Genomic DNA, 15,600 nt, shown 5'->3' with positions numbered 1-15,600 from the left:
CAAGAAAATAACACAAAAAGCCCCCCCAACCAACCACCCACCAAACAAATAAACAACCCAAATAAAAGAATCCCTACACACTTTCAAATATTATCTTTCAATCCCTGCATGTGGAAGCCATAGATGGCTACTTGTTATGGGCATTTTATCTATTTCTGTTAAAAAAGCATCTCTCCTCTGACACTTCACTTAAAGGCAGATCTGCAAACCACTTCCCACTGGGACAGCCTTCGTGTTCAACTTCTCTAAAGGAAACAGATACAAAGGGTTGGGGTAAGGAATCTAAGCTTTTCTGTGGACTTAATCTCTCAGTTTTTTTTTTCTTTTTGTGCCACAACCAAATTTTAACCCCCTTGGCTTCTTGCTCAGGGTACATCTCACAGAAAAGAAAGTCCCTCTGGTGCATTTTCTGCACTCAGCAAGTCAAGATCCCCTATTAAAAGGGATGACATTTCCACTTTTCCTGCATACTGCTAAGACTAAAGGGAGAAATCTCTGAGTCGTCTGATCACTAGAAGCAAAACCCAATGTCTGAGCTGCCAAGACTTGGGCCTCAGAGCATTCATGTACCACTTGCTCAGGTCCCATGCCACATGTCACCACCAGCCCACCACCACGTCATTTCTGCTCCCCCTCTATCCCTGTAACAAACTTTCAGAGCCAGTTTCTAGTTGACCTTGATTGGTTTATTTTAGTTTTACACTTTGTCCCTCACATACAGTTAAGAGTCTTGTACTGTTAGATTTCTACAAAAATATCAATTCTCCAAAAGCAAAAAAGAGGGAAAGATATATTTTAATATATAAAAGGAAAAAAGCTAAATCTGACATTTCATTATATTCTTAAAAACATTCCAGTCTATTTACAGATGTGTAAAAAAACAAAGAAAATCTCCAGGTCTCTTGGTCAAGCAAGAGCGTGCGCCTTGCAGGGGTTTCCTTGTTTCTCCTGTTTTCCTGTTTCCAGAATCTTCTCATAAAGTGTTATGTTCTATGATTATTGCCTCAAAAAACAGCATATGTAATTTTTAAAATGTTTGGGAGCTTAAGGGAAGAGCAAAGAGTCAGCATTTAAATTCATAGCAAAACAATGTGCTGCAGACACAAGACAGTGAAACAAGCAAAACCCAAGAGCATTCAAACATGCTTTGTTGGCTGGTAGAACCCATCAAAGATCTTTCTTGGAACCACACCAAATGCCACCACCTTTTACAGCCATACTGGGGGGCTGTTCTTAGTTCATTTTCTAGTAACATTTAGGGATCAAAAGGTTTTGCTGTCATCTTGACATCATTATATTTTTACTGCAGTAATTTTTTTTTTCTGCCCAATGTCAAACAGTAAAGTCACATACAGAAATTTTATACTCCCAGATAATAAACAGAACATCCTCAAAAGTACATTATTTTTTTTTAGATCATGTGTGATCAGTTATGTTATAGCCTCTCTGTCTCACAGAAAACACACAATTCTGTGTGAAAATTAAAACTGGCTATTTAGAACCATAAAAAAAGTGAGGTGCAGAAACAAGGCTTAGTGATTAGGAATTTAAAGTAGTCACAGCACAAGTCTTGCTGCTGTTTCTTGCACAGGAGGAATGAAATCTACTGGAAAAAAATTATTACAAGTTAAAACAATAAGCAACTTCAGCCTATTGGAAATACTCAGAACCAGATTCCCAGATAAATAAATTTGAGTCTGATGTAGTGCTAGTAAAATAATTTAGTTACTCCAGATTTCTACTAGTTTAAAATAAGGTTTAAATCCTTAAGAAGAAGAAACATTTGTTTCTACCAGTTTAAAATAAGGTTTAAATCCTTGAAAAAAAGCAACATTTCTTTCTACTAGTTTAAAATAAGGTTTAAATCCCTAATAAGAAGAAACATTTGTTTCTACAAGTTTAAAATAAGGTTTAAATCCTTAAAAAGAAGCAACATTTGTTTCTACTAGTTTAAAATAAGGTTGAAATCCTTAATGAGAAGCAGCATTTCTTTCTACTAGTTTAAAATAAGGTCAAAATCCTTAATAAGAATCAACATTTGTTTCTACTAGTTTAAAATAAGGTTAAAATCCTTAATGAGAAGCAGCATTTCTTTCTACTAATTTAAAATAAGGTTAAAATCCTTAATGAGAAGCAGCATTTCTTTCTACTAATTTAAAATAAGGTTAAAATCATTAATAAGAAGCAACATTTGTCTAATTACTAACTGGGATTGTAAATCCCCTTTCCTAAGGCATTAAGTGACAACTGTAAAACCCTGCAGGACTCTCACAACGACCTAAACTCTCCTCTCCAAATCGCTAATACCAGACTTATATGAAATATTAGAATAGCAAATTTGCAAAAGGCAAAAGAGAGTTGTATGGAACTATTTTAAAACACGCTGTTTAGAATGCCCAGATGAAAAATATTTTTTTAATGTAGTCTCTGGAGTAACTTTACACACAATGAGCTTGAAGGGCTTCTCTCCTCTGTGGCATAATATAAATAATAAAAATGCACAGAAAACACCGGAGATGTGTTTATTCCCTGATGGATCTAATCTAGACATGGATCCAGAAGATGCAGCGTACTGGACAGGGCTATGGTTGTACAAACACTGCTCCCTCCCTGTGGAAGAACATCAATTGCAACACCTGCACAACCTCTGTGCTGGAAGGATCAAATTCCTGGGTTACTGCATCACCAAAGACGGGCAATTTGAATGGCAGGGGGTAATCCCAGCTGCTGTTGCTGGAACAGTTAAGACATGGAATTACATTCCTAAACAAAAAACAAAATGCACCATCGAAATTCTGTATGATTTTCAATTTTCACGGCAATATTTTTTACCTTTTTCAAACAGTTAAGAAGCCCCCCAAGCGCACCGTAACTTATATTTACAAACTTGATAGGAAAAGATTGTGTATACTCATTAACAAATCATCTCTCCGAGGCTGAAAACTTCATTTGTCAAGAAAACTATGAAAACAGAAATTGTGTACAAAAATATAAATATCTTTACAGTCTGCAGGCCCCTCACAGTTCAACAGCTGAACAGCGAAGAGCATCTACAGGTTATTGAGTAAGCAGTGGCAGAGAAGAATAAAAAATACATCTTGTGATTCAATACTGCCCTATTTCCCTGGTAATGAGCATTTTTGTTGACTTTTTTGCTATACACAGCTTGTGCAAATGCAGTGAGAAACCTCTGAGTTCCTTTCCTGAATTTATAAAGAAATGAAAGGTTTGGAAAGCTATACACATATTTTCATATTTACACTCACATGTACACCTCGCTCACTTGCGCCAGGCTACAAGACTCCTGAAAGCTTTCTGTGTTTTCACTAAGCAATACTTGGTATGAACATTCCCAGCCACCACACACATCTTGAAGAATGACAGAAGGAATGAAAATAGGACCTGGGAAAACACTCGAACTACTTCAGCAATGTATTTAAAGACGTAGCAATAGGGTGGCCACATTTTCTTTCAACTCTGCAATTCTTCCTTATGGATGTCCTAAGCATCAGAGAGAAGAATTTGTGTGGGGGCAGGAGGTGAGAGTGAGGACAGTATTATTAAAGTTAACATACTGTCCTCCTTCTAATTACATTGGGAAATGTGTTTTTCTCTCCCAGCAGTGAGAGTTGTGTTTATTAAAATTTTCTGTGCATAAGCTCTTAAAAAGTCTCTGCTAGAGAACTATCTAGCACCAAAGAAAAAACCTTTTTACTTCAGCCCTCTGCAGTCTCAGATTTCCCTTCTGCCGCTCTAGGTATCAACTTTCAGAGCAACTACAACCTGATTCCTGCATATTTATCATATTCTGCAAATATTAAAAGCAAATATGAACAATGCCGTTTCTGCATAGATAATTTGCCTGGTACAAAACAGATAATCCTTTTTTTTCCCCAACAAGACAGCTGCCTCCCTACTGGGGAGAGAAAAAAAATCTCCTTCAACAGCCTCAGTTTCTCAGTCCCTCGATAAACTATTCCTGTGAAGAACCCAATTTTGGAAGGATACCATGTGCCCAGCAATGGTTATAGATCATCTCTGTTGTCTTGAGAATGGGAAGGAGAACACCCAGAATACAACAGTGAGGTAAAAGTACATACACATGCCTAAAGTTTCCTAACACTTATTTACAATTTGGGGCCTGCCCCTCAGATGAACACAGTACTGATGCTATACAGAAAACAAGTGTTGCAGACAATGGAGGCTGCTGAACAATGACACTGGACACACTGCTCTAGATCTCTGTTCCAGTCTGATAAAAAACGTCTGCACTTATTTGCCTGCTGAACTTGAAGGCAAGGTCCCAGTAGTATTCAACTTTGCAACCACAGGTGCTAATGGGGGCATTACTTTGTTATCCTGTCCTTCTTGAAGAGGTGAAGGTAAAGAATTTTTTACCCCACTAGGTGCCAGTTTTGCAACTATAGGTGCCAGTAAGGGCATCACTTTATTACTCTGCCCTTCTGAGTCTACTGGCAGACTTGCCACTTTTAAACCAAGTGGTGCTAGCTTCGGCATGGGCCTCCACGACTTGTCAGCATTTCCAGCTTCTGGATTAGTCTTCATCTGCAAAATCGGTGGAGTCACGTTAGTGGCATCTGACAAGGTTGTTACTGTTTTGCCATTCCCACCACTGGTTACAGACAGATTGGAAAGTGGATTCTTCATTTCAGTACCTATCACTATCTTTAAGACATCTGCCTCAGATGAAGGATCCCCAGAGTTCTTGTCCCCATCACTAAGGTCATCATCTTCCAGGTGCAGCAGAAGGGGGCTTAAAGAGCCACCACCTCCTGGAACTTCAGAAAGGTCCTTAAAACTGCCTCCCAAATGGCCAAACTGGAAGGAAGACCCATCTGCAGCGGAGAGATCACTGGCTGCTCCCCGACAAGCCTCTGCATCTTTATGAGAGAAATCTGAGCTGAGGGCACCAGGCAGCTCAGACATGGTTGAGGCATCATCGTTCAGCTGCTGGTTGAGGAAGGCGATTTCATTGAGCAGCGAAGTGAGGGTTTCATCGGTGTCATCACCCTCCTCAATGCTGCTCAGGATCTCACTTGTATCCAGGTCTGCTTCCTCCATTGCCGACGCCACTTTCCTCAATTCCATTTCTATCCTGGAATCCTTGATCTGCAGCTTGCGGAATGACAATTCTTTGGATTTTAATCTTTCCCCTCCAGAATCGCCATCTTTCCTCCTAGTTTGGCTTCCTACAAACTCACCAATGCAGAGCTTTTTGCTGAAGGACTCTGGAGATTCCTTTGTACATGATACATTCCAGAGTTGTGGAAGGACATCTTTATTTTCAAAGAAAACTTTCTTTGGACCTGTGGTGTTTCCTCCATCTCCACCACTGTCTCCCAGACATGGTTTGGCTTTTTCTTCTGAAAGGATGTTGTCACTATTCATAGTTTCAAGGGGTGCTACAGCCAAGGATTGCTCAGAAGCTGGAGTACCTGCAGCTGCTGTTGCATTAGAATTTTTGTTTCGGTTCAGGTTTAGATTCATGCCTGCTTCAGCAGCCAGTGATGTTACATTAACTATCTTTGGCATCATGAATGAATCTTCACTTTCTGCAAAACCACACAAAGCACAATCCATTAGGGTATGTGTTAACTGCAAGTAATTCCAAGTAAGTATAATTAGCTCACTTCCAGGGTTTTCTAAAGTAAACTGCAATTTAGACTGCTTACACAGCTCTGGTCAACTGAAGGTTTAACACATCAATAGCTTAATTTTCAACTTGTAGAACAAGAGCAAGCTCCAGTGCAACCACCTATAATGCTTACAGTTCAGATGGTGATGCACAAGGCAAACATAATGAGAATTTTCCCTCTTACTGTTTTTTTATGCTTTGTTTTTATGATCACATCTTGCACTACTGTTTTTGTGCACTACAGAGACATTTCACAGACTAAATGATTACCCATTTTCTGCCTCCTAGCCATTCCCTGTTAATAGCACTCAAATTTTTCCCAGCTCTACACCTGAAGTGAACTTTCCTTTTTCATCATGACCAAACAATTACAAGGAAGCAGAAAGTGAGTGGCTTGCTTTCAGCACAACAGATGGCAAGCAGAGCCCTGCTGGCAGGAACCACCCCACACCTAGATCCAATGGACAGCACGAGGTCCTGAAAAACAGCCCTCCCATGGGCAGCAGAGCTGGCACAGTGTGGGAAGGGGTTGTGCCACAGTCAGAGTCCAGATGTTACAGGCAAAGATTTTCAGCAGCCCCAACACCACTCTGAACTGAAGCTTCCCCAGGAGGATGCATTATACCACAGACACATTCCAGGATCTACTCTTCCTGACTTTCCTGAGGGCAAGCAGGCTCAGTGAGATGATGGAAAGTTAAAAAGCTCTAATCCATAATCTCCTAGAGGCCCCTCTAAACTGTTCAAAACATTTAATCATGATTTTCTTTGAATAACATTAACACCTACAATTACTCCCTAGTGAGAAAACAATTTACCTTCAGCTTTGCAAGGATAATGTTCCCTACATGCAAGCACAAAGATCCATGAAAAACAAAGAGTTTACCTGAATGGGGTTCTGTAGCTGATACCACTGTTGAGGTTGCTGGATCCTCAGCAACAGCTGACAGTGTAATAGGAATGGTAGAATTAGTAAGGATTCCTTTTACTTGGACAGGAACTGTTGATCCTGGCAGCTGAATCATCACAGAAGTAACACCTTATACAAGAAAAGGGAAACAGGGGATGAAGTGGAAACAAAAGCCTTTCAGATACTCAGATACAGTACTTTCAGATATTTCAGATGCTCCTGGCTAAAAGGAGCAGTGCACTTCAAGGCAAGACTTCAATAACATCTTAAAGCAGTAAAAACAGAAATGCAGACTGGTTGTGTGATTAGGAATTCTCCTGTATGTTTCCTTAATTTCTGAACAGAAAAATTTTAACACATTTTACTAACCTGTTGATAAAGTGACAGTTTGAATTAGTGACATCTGATCTCTCTTACCAGAGTCAAGTTCTACCTCAGCCAAGTTGTAAAAAAAATTCCAAATTATTAAAGCAAAATTTCATCACTTCACAAACTGCTCAGCACATCTACGAACAGCATTATACTGATTAACATCATCCCACACGATCCTACCTGGCTGTGTGGCCATGGTAGTACCACCCCCTCGAGGCTTTAACTCAGCCTGCAGCAGTGTGGAAGGAACAGCTGCCACCTGCCCTGGGACCAGGGGGCTCTTCAGTGTAAGCACCTGCCCCTGTGGAGTCATCACTACGCTGGCAGCCGTGAGTGTGAGAGAGGCTGAGGAGTCCTCTGCAAGAAAAGAATGATGTAAAACACTCATTTATTCTGGCACAGCACCCTGTGAGCCAGCATTAGGGACAGCTCTGGAAGGAACTATTCTTTCGTTCCTTCCTACGTTTATGACGTGAAGGTCTCCACAAATGTTGAACACTTCTCTACAAGTTCTCAGCTACAAAAAAACTCTCCAGTGCCTGACATTCAATTCTGCCACTGAATTTAAGAGCAAATTTCCATCCTTGTTGAGAGCTAGCATTTTGAGGAGGGAGGTTTTGAAGAGTCTGTTCTAGCAACCCCTGCATTCTAGGGGCTGAACTTGAGGTTTTGAGTCAGAAAAAGAACCACCTTTAACTCTTAGAAATTACTGCCAGATTGCAGTGAAACTCCCTGAGATTAAAGGACAGCTCAGTAAGAATTTACTTCCCATCATTTTGAGACTCTGAAGTCATGTCCACCCGAAGACCTCAGTTGTACTGGTCTCGTCCTTTCTGAAAGCAAGTGGTTTTCTCACCTATCATATGGACATTTCCCAGTCCTGTGCACAATTCTGTTTCAGCAGTGAGGCTGCCTGCACAAGCCAGCTGGCATTTTGCCTTCCCACAGAGTGCAGCTTCAATGGCTGCTTCCCCTTGGTGCAGGACATGCACCCCTTGTAGCCCACCTGTGGCCCGGACTCCTCTCCTGGCAAGTATCAGTGGCTTGCCCCTTCTGTTTGTCATCGCTATCGGGGCTGGCTCTCTGGGGGCAGCAGAGGATCCTTCTTGCTGGCTGCTAGCAGTGGAGGGTGCAGCTGATTTCTGTGGCTCAGGTTCTTTCTTCTTTTTTTGTGCTTCTGTTGCTTTTTGTTTAGCGTAAATATATTCCAGCTTCTTCAGGACAACCTCTTCTGTCTTTCCTACAGAAAAATTACCAGAGAGTCAGCCTGCTTTCAAATTCTCTTCCCAAAACAAAAATGCTGAAGGTAGAACTAATAATGTGTTAAGCTGACATAATTCAATTTTACTCAAATGACATTTGAATGTAAACTCACATACAGTTTTACCATTGCCATGAAAATTCTAACATTGGACGAACACACAGATTTCATTAATAATTTGTTTTCTGCATATACACACAGTTTTACATGATCCAAGTTCAAGTTAAGCTAGACCATACTAGCTTGTTTTCTGCTTAGTGTTTATACTCTAACATCATGGTATATCGTTAATTTGGTCTATATTTGTAAATGTAAATACAAAAGATTTAAGTATCTTTCATTTCTACTTTACAGGTTTTCCACTGTTTACAGTCCCAGACTGCAAGATTAGAATAATATTTTGTTTATTCACACATTTTGATACTGGTTGAAAATGTGTCACAGCTTTCCTATCCCTCCAAATGAGACAGAATATACAAGATATCATGTCTGGATAAGCAGCAGCTTAGAATCTACTTCAGTTTTGTTCTGTGTATAGAGCTGACACGTTCTAGCCTGTAGGAGCACTGGTTCTTGGGAAAGCAGGACAAGGAGTCATTTGCAAAGCTCTGCAAGGAGTTGGAGGTTTCAGTACTGACCAGAGACAGCTGTGTGTGGCTGTGAAGGGGTGAGCAGAAAAGGCATTTCAGGAAGTGACCAGTGACAGAATGAAGTGACACTATCACCATCACCCCACCCTTCCAAAGGAATCCAAGCCTGTGGCTCCCAGCACAGAGAGCATTCCACACTTCCTTTAGGCATGAAGGAAAACAAAAGCCATTTCTATCAGTACAACTTTGTTTGGCATCACATCTGAATTTTATGTGAACCAATGACACACCTGGATGCACTGATTACTCCACACATTCTCACTCCTAAAAGCCTTTTCTTTCATTATTACAGCTAGTTTGCATCCAAAACCAGTCTCACCTGAGAGCGTGGATACTTTTCGAATCAGACCATCCCGTTTGCGTGTCAGTAACGTCTTCTGTCCAATAAACTTATCTGCCTGATCTGTCAGTCCTTGGATTTCCTCAAAGGCCTAAAATAGTATCAGGGAACTGATTTATAAACCAGTGACACACAAAATAATAGTTTTCCTTCCCAGAAACCTTTACAAAATTTATTTTCAAACTTCTGTAATCCTGAGAAAATAGGATTGAGAGAAAGCATGTGAAGTACCATGAATGCCAGCTTTCCCTAAATGCTGGTTGAAGGGTGATAATCATCTTGTTTGTCCTTCCTCCAAAGGTCAGCAATTTTTAAGAAAGACCCCAAACTTTTATCTTCCAGTTTCTAGGTAGAATTGATAAACACAATTCCATATCTACCATTCATGTTTAGTTTCCTGTCATTTACATCTTCACAATTAAGCTTCTAATGTCTGTAAACTGCCTAATGGAACGCTATCTTCTCAAGCATTAAAAAAGTAATGGATTTAATGGATTAAGATATTTCCTTATGTTCACAGTAAACCACTAAAGAATTACGACATAACGTTCCACGATTCACAAAGAATACAAGGGGAGGGCAAATCCAAAAATATATGTTCATGTGATCAAGACTATGCTTTTAGGAGTATAGATTCTCAGATTCTTTCAGGTATTGTTTTGTTCTAGAGTGTCCTGCAGGGACGACAGAATTCCCCTCTACACTGGTACTCACCTGAAGAGTATAATTACTCTGAAAAGTATAATTACTCTGTCCAGAACAAATGATTCTCCTCCTCACTAAAGCTCCAAAATACCTACCTGCTTGAGAATGTAGCATTTGGAGACTTTGGGAAGGTTCAGCAGCCCCAAAACTTTCTTCAACTTGTCAAAGAGACCTCTCATTTCATTACGTCGCCGACGCTCATTTGCTGTGTGTGTCTGGCGGTAATGAGCAAAGGCTTCAGCCTGGGACTTCAGCTTTCTTTTCCAGGTCTGATGCTTCTGCAGGAGGAGCAACCAGATTGACCAGTTTAAGCAAAGAAGGCAATGTAATGGCAGACAATGTTCAAATGCATGTGAGATTTACAGCACTTCTACAGACACCTGAAGATTCCACGTCATGTTATCCTGCTACTATGGCTTCCTGAAAGTTCAGAATCAGAAGGACACACAGTAAGAAATGAAATGCTGACCAAAGAAGTGACCAACATAATCACATCAACCCTAATGGAAAAGAGCACGAGTCGCCCCAGTTCATAAGCTTTTCTTTTTTGCAACACAAGGCTACTTAGATAAAATCACAGCATTACAACAAAATCACATATGTTTGAGCCAAGTATTTTTTGTTTGCTTGTCAAGAAAGTCTACTAATGCATTCAATAATTACATGAAATACAAGAGACTTGAATCTTTCCCTGGAGTTAAACTAGTTTGGTTTCCATTTTCTTTCATAGGTTCATTATGGGTTGGTGTCAAAGACACATTTTAAGTCAGAATGTGAAAGATGGCATTGACATTTATCACCCCAGGCATCCACCAACAAAGAGAATGTGGCCAAGTGCCTCTGGTTTTGAATTTGCTTAAGTTTCTAAAACAACTGCCAGACAATAAGCAAAATTACTGATTTCCACAGATTGAGAAGTTTGTTACATCATCATTACTCTTTCAGGTTTTGTACAGCTATGCTATGTATTTAATGGGGAAGTAATTAACACCGTCTTTTAGATAATTTTAGGTCTGCTTCAAACCCCAGAGTATCAGTGGAAAGATTCCTCAGATTCAGTGATACTATTTCTGAGCCTGCTGGACTAGAAGGAATCTGAAGATTTGTCTCCTGAAATCTGGCTCTTGAGAGCCATTTTGCTCTCACAGGCAGACCTGAGCACGGTACAGCTGCAACTGCTCCTGTGTTGGCCATGGCTTCCTGTCAAGGGAGGGCCTTACAACATAAATTCAAGGGCAGAGAGGAGGACACATGGAAAAGGTAAGGCAGACAGAGCATCCTGGACCTCATCCAGGGGTCTCAGGCAAAGGCATACATCCCATCCTGCTCTAATAGCTAAGACATACACCAGGTTCCCACCACACCAAAGCCCCACCCCACCACAGAAGGAAGCCCTAGAGCTGACGTCAAGTATATCACAGACAGTTATGGACAGAGAAACTGGCTTCAGAGCCACCCAAAAAAAAAAGCTCAAGATTCTGAAGGACTGCAGTGAGTTTAGGTTTGAAAGGATTCTGTGACATCTTAACTTGCCTAAACATATATTCAAACTTCTGGTTTTAGAAATCCTTCATCTAGTGCTGTGCCTATATAATTCTACATACCGTCTTCTTCAACACATGACAATTTTGCTCATTTATTATTTTAAGTGTGCTGTAAAAATTATTCATGCCAAGGATACAAAACCTAAGCAAACACAGTCATAAATAAAAGGCAGATCTTCCTCCCATTGCCAAAGCTGAATCTGAAACCCACTGCCAGCACCAGCCCTTTTGCCTTAAGGATATCTGGACTGAGCAAATCCCTCCCCAGCACATTTGGTTTCTTGCATTTAATCACAAGTATCTGCAAGACAGATTCATCATATTAAGAGCTGCATGTGAGATGAAAATTTATCTTTAAAATGGAGGTGTGATACTAAAAGGAAAGAGGAGAGCAAACATATACCTTTGAATGTTTTTCTGATAATGTTTCATCCGAAGAATTAGGAGGATGGTATCTGGAAGAAAGGTAAAAAGTTTTTCCCAATGCTACTCATCTCATACACTCTATCCTCATTAACTACATTCCAATAGTCTAGAATTGCTCATTTTTATGCCTTGAAATTAACTTTTCTTGTGTAACTGCATAAAAGCAGGATACTGTTGAGTTTTCTCAAGAAAGTGAACTCTTATCTCCAACATCATCATCCTGGAAATAACTGAGCTGTTCTGAAAGCTGTGAAATTATCTCAGAGTGCAAAAGACAAACTATTTCACTATATGCCAAAAGGAATAAATTCAGCTTGCGACTGTTAGCTGCATAAAGTATCTTTTTAAATTATGTTTTGGTTCTGTTTTTAATAAACACAGATTTAATATAGATGGCAGAGCAATCCCTCCCCCACCAAGAACCACCAATCAAAATCCTCAAATTTATTACTATCCTAATATATAATAACAGCAGCTTCCTCATATCTCAGGAGCTGCAACAGAACAAAGAAAACACATTTGAAAATTATTTCTATGAAACATGACATCTGTTTTTCTCGCTCACTGAAAAACCTTCAAAATTTAAAGCAAAGTCACCACTTAAGGATAAAAGTTGAGCTGTTATCCTTTAAGGGGAAGAAAAAAGAGGTAACTATCTGGTACCAAACAGTTTTTTCAAAGTTTCAAAAAATAAATCTTCAAACAAAAAGAACAATAGATGCCACGTTCTCTTTTTGTTTGATGCATCTGAGAAACCGCTACGACTATCATTGCATTCCTCAAGTAAGCAATGTTTTTATTTTGCCTTTGTCATTATAAATGCAAGGGCAGTAACAGTAACAAAATTAAACCAACCAAAAAAATTAAGCCAAGCTATCCAACCATGGCCGACTATGTGTCAATAAGAAAATGCTTTCTTTGCTGGGGCAATGGTCCTAAAGACAACCCTTTCATTTACAGCATCAGGGATTAACCTAATGACTGCTCCTGCCCAGAAGTCCACCAGCAAGATTAAACAAAGCTTACCAAATCACATGTAACACAAAAACAACCCTGCTAATTTTCAGTTTGCAGGAAGGGAGGCTATTCACTCAATAATTTTACATTGCAAGATGCATCCCCATAAATGAATTAATTAAAGGGGAAATAGAAAAAGTCTAAGACACCTTGACACTACTCTTAGTGCTGCCAGTACCATCCTCACAGACACTGGGAAGCACCAGCGCCGAGGAAGGCATGCCAGAAGCCTTGCCTTATCTTGTCACCACATTACAGCTGTTGTTTAAGGGAATCACTCGATGGCAGCCAGCAGCAGGATACACAGGTGCTCTCCAGGGGTGCTTACTTCTGGTCGGAGGGTTCGACATGAGCAGCTGTGGCCTTCAGACGGGCAATGTTAATCTTCTCTGAAAGCTCCTCCACGGTCTCAATGTCCACCTGCTCGTCATCCTCTCTGTATTCACACGCATCCTGGAACAGGTTTTGTTTGGGTTTTTTAAAACGAGTATCTACTCAGCAATAGAGCTCAGGCCAAAACAGTTTCACTTCAGTCTCAAATGAGATTACATTGTAACATTTAGAACCATCAAAGAATCAACATCTCCAGCTACTGGCCAGTAAACGGTGCTAAGCAGGGGATTACTTCAACTGTCACCTCCAGGAATTCCTCCCACTAGCAACTCTGTAAAATGCATTTTGGTAAGGGCAGAACCCATCTTTGTCCTTAATGTTCTTATTATGGCTGGGACAAAAGCTTTCACAAGGCCGAATTTTCCTGCCTCCATTTTCCTCCTGCCCTTACAACCCAATATCATAGACTCTTGCTAATTGACTTTTTTACAGAATTTGAAACAGCTACCACCTTAGTAATGGTCTCTCATACCTAAGACAGCAAAAGTCACGATGTCATACAGTCAGGCTTCTTTGGATCACACAGTAAACTGTTTACATGATGATGAGTAAGATTTTGGCTCTTTCCAAAATGCTGTCAAAATGATGCCCAATAATTTTACATATTTCTTATATTCTGAAGAGTATGTTTTCTCCATGCTTGCCTGACCAAGACAACTTGCTATTTTGTGAAGAGAGAGATAAGGAACAACTGCAGTTCTGTAGCAACAAAGAGTTAAATATCAATCCTGTGGCCATCTGTAAATCCAGGTGATACCCCTCTCCCAAGAAAACATGCCTATTCAACCAATTGTTTTGTATTACAGTTTTTAGTGAAGCTTTTTACAATACAATCTTTGGTCTGATTACAATGAAGAAAGAACTCTTTCTCCTTAAGCAAGAAAATGTGATAACACTTCCATTCTCTACTCTATTTCACCCAGTTACCTGAACTACCCTGATTAAACAAAAACTATTCAAGCAAAGATACTATTTAAATCACAGAACTACTGAACAGATACTGCCATTATGTTGAAAATACTCCATGTACAAGAAGTAGTGCCAACATTGATCTATTTCTTTATATAAAGAGCACTTCACATTCTTGCTTGCTCTCTTGGATCATTCATAAATCCACCTTGATGCTGAAAGCCTCCTGATACTTTCTCTAAGCTTTTCCACTTCATACAGTACCATTTCTGTGACTCTTTAAGTGCAAGTGATGCATACTGGTGTTGTTCAGTGGGCAAGACTACTCTGTCTTAACTACATTTGGACATCATTATATTGCAGGAAACATGGTCTGGCAGGGTGGTTCAAAAAAGATGCTATAATCCAGAGAGAAACAGGAAAAGCACCCAGGAAATTAGCTTACCACAGAAACACTGCTGTCATAAAGCTTTCCAGTGCTGGTAAGTTATACTGGGCTAATCAAAGGATTGAGAGCAATTTTCCAGGCTAGAGCTGCTCTAGAATTGTAACAGTTTGTATAGTATCATATTAAAAAATGGTATTTAAAACCCAATATGTGGTATCTTTATCATGAAAGATGGACAAGATAAAACAGAAGTAAAAAACTCCATTGCCCACCAAGAACTTAATATCTTAAAAGTTTACACATTTTGAATGTGGACATATGAAAAACACAAGTAATTAATTTTTTTGTTCTTACATCTAGCAACAAAGGGGAAAATACTTCTGGTTAGTAGATCTTTCCTCTCTACCCCTGAATTCCTAGTAACAAGAAAATACCACAATCATGAAGATCACCAGAAGTAAGTCGTTCTGACATTAAGAACAGCTATTCCTATAGAAGTACTGCCAACCTGCCATAGGCTGAACCTTATCCATAGCCCAGCATGATTCCCAAAGATGCTTGTGGAAGCCCCACCTTTCTAGCATCACTCAATCCATACTACTTTCCAAACTACTTCCTGTAATCACATAAACTCTAAATGCCTTTGAGTAAGGGTGAAATACCTTATAGAATGAAGACACCACAGGAGCAATACCATTCTACAACAGAGTTCTGAAGTTGTTATGGAAATTACAGCTTTTTTCCCTCTCTTCATTTCAATGCCTGTTTCTAAGCCCTCTCCCTCTGATTTTTGTCTGTTCCAGGCAGCCTAAACCCCTATTGCTAATACCTAAAGAGCAAATTACTGATGGTAGAGGATCCTCAACAACAGCGCTGAGGGAAGAGGTTACAAGACAGTGGATGTCATTACACATTACCCAAGTAAATGTGTAATTTCTAAAGCTGCCTTCTGTGCTACAATGTCTGCAGGTTTCACACATGCTCTGAACTAAAAGCTGACAACATGCAAGAGATTGTTAGAGTTTATAT

At 39.8% G+C, this 15,600-nt stretch overlaps 1 protein-coding gene across 9 annotated transcripts in view; it reads right to left on the bottom strand.

Moving 5' to 3' along the window:
• Positions 1 to 664: 664 nt before the first annotated feature.
• The window catches only part of MGA (MAX dimerization protein MGA), a 59,250-nt gene continuing 44,314 nt past the window's right edge, over positions 665 to 15,600 (bottom strand). For 8 of the 9 annotated variants that reach the window (XM_063159062.1, XM_063159065.1, XM_063159064.1 and 5 more), the window contains 8 exons: positions 13,210 to 13,334; positions 11,842 to 11,893; positions 9,990 to 10,172; positions 9,169 to 9,280; positions 7,945 to 8,178; positions 7,119 to 7,295; positions 6,543 to 6,695; positions 665 to 5,573 (listed from right to left, as the gene is read on the bottom strand). In XM_063159062.1, the coding sequence (XP_063015132.1) occupies positions 4,273 to 5,573; positions 6,543 to 6,695; positions 7,119 to 7,295; positions 7,945 to 8,178; positions 9,169 to 9,280; positions 9,990 to 10,172; positions 11,842 to 11,893; positions 13,210 to 13,334 (2,337 nt within the window). In that variant the 3' untranslated portion in view covers positions 665 to 4,272. The remainder of the gene's footprint in view (positions 5,574 to 6,542; positions 6,696 to 7,118; positions 7,296 to 7,944; positions 8,179 to 9,168; positions 9,281 to 9,989; positions 10,173 to 11,841; positions 11,894 to 13,209; positions 13,335 to 15,600) is intronic. The other variant, XM_063159067.1, reaches the window with a different exon arrangement.

The sequence above is a fragment of the Melospiza melodia genome, chromosome 6 (genome assembly GCF_035770615.1).
Source record: "Melospiza melodia melodia isolate bMelMel2 chromosome 6, bMelMel2.pri, whole genome shotgun sequence".
In the NCBI taxonomy this organism is placed as follows: Eukaryota; Metazoa; Chordata; class Aves; order Passeriformes; family Passerellidae; genus Melospiza; species Melospiza melodia.
The sequence above is the reverse complement of the archived record's forward strand: the minus strand, read 5'-3'. Positions and strand labels throughout refer to the sequence as shown.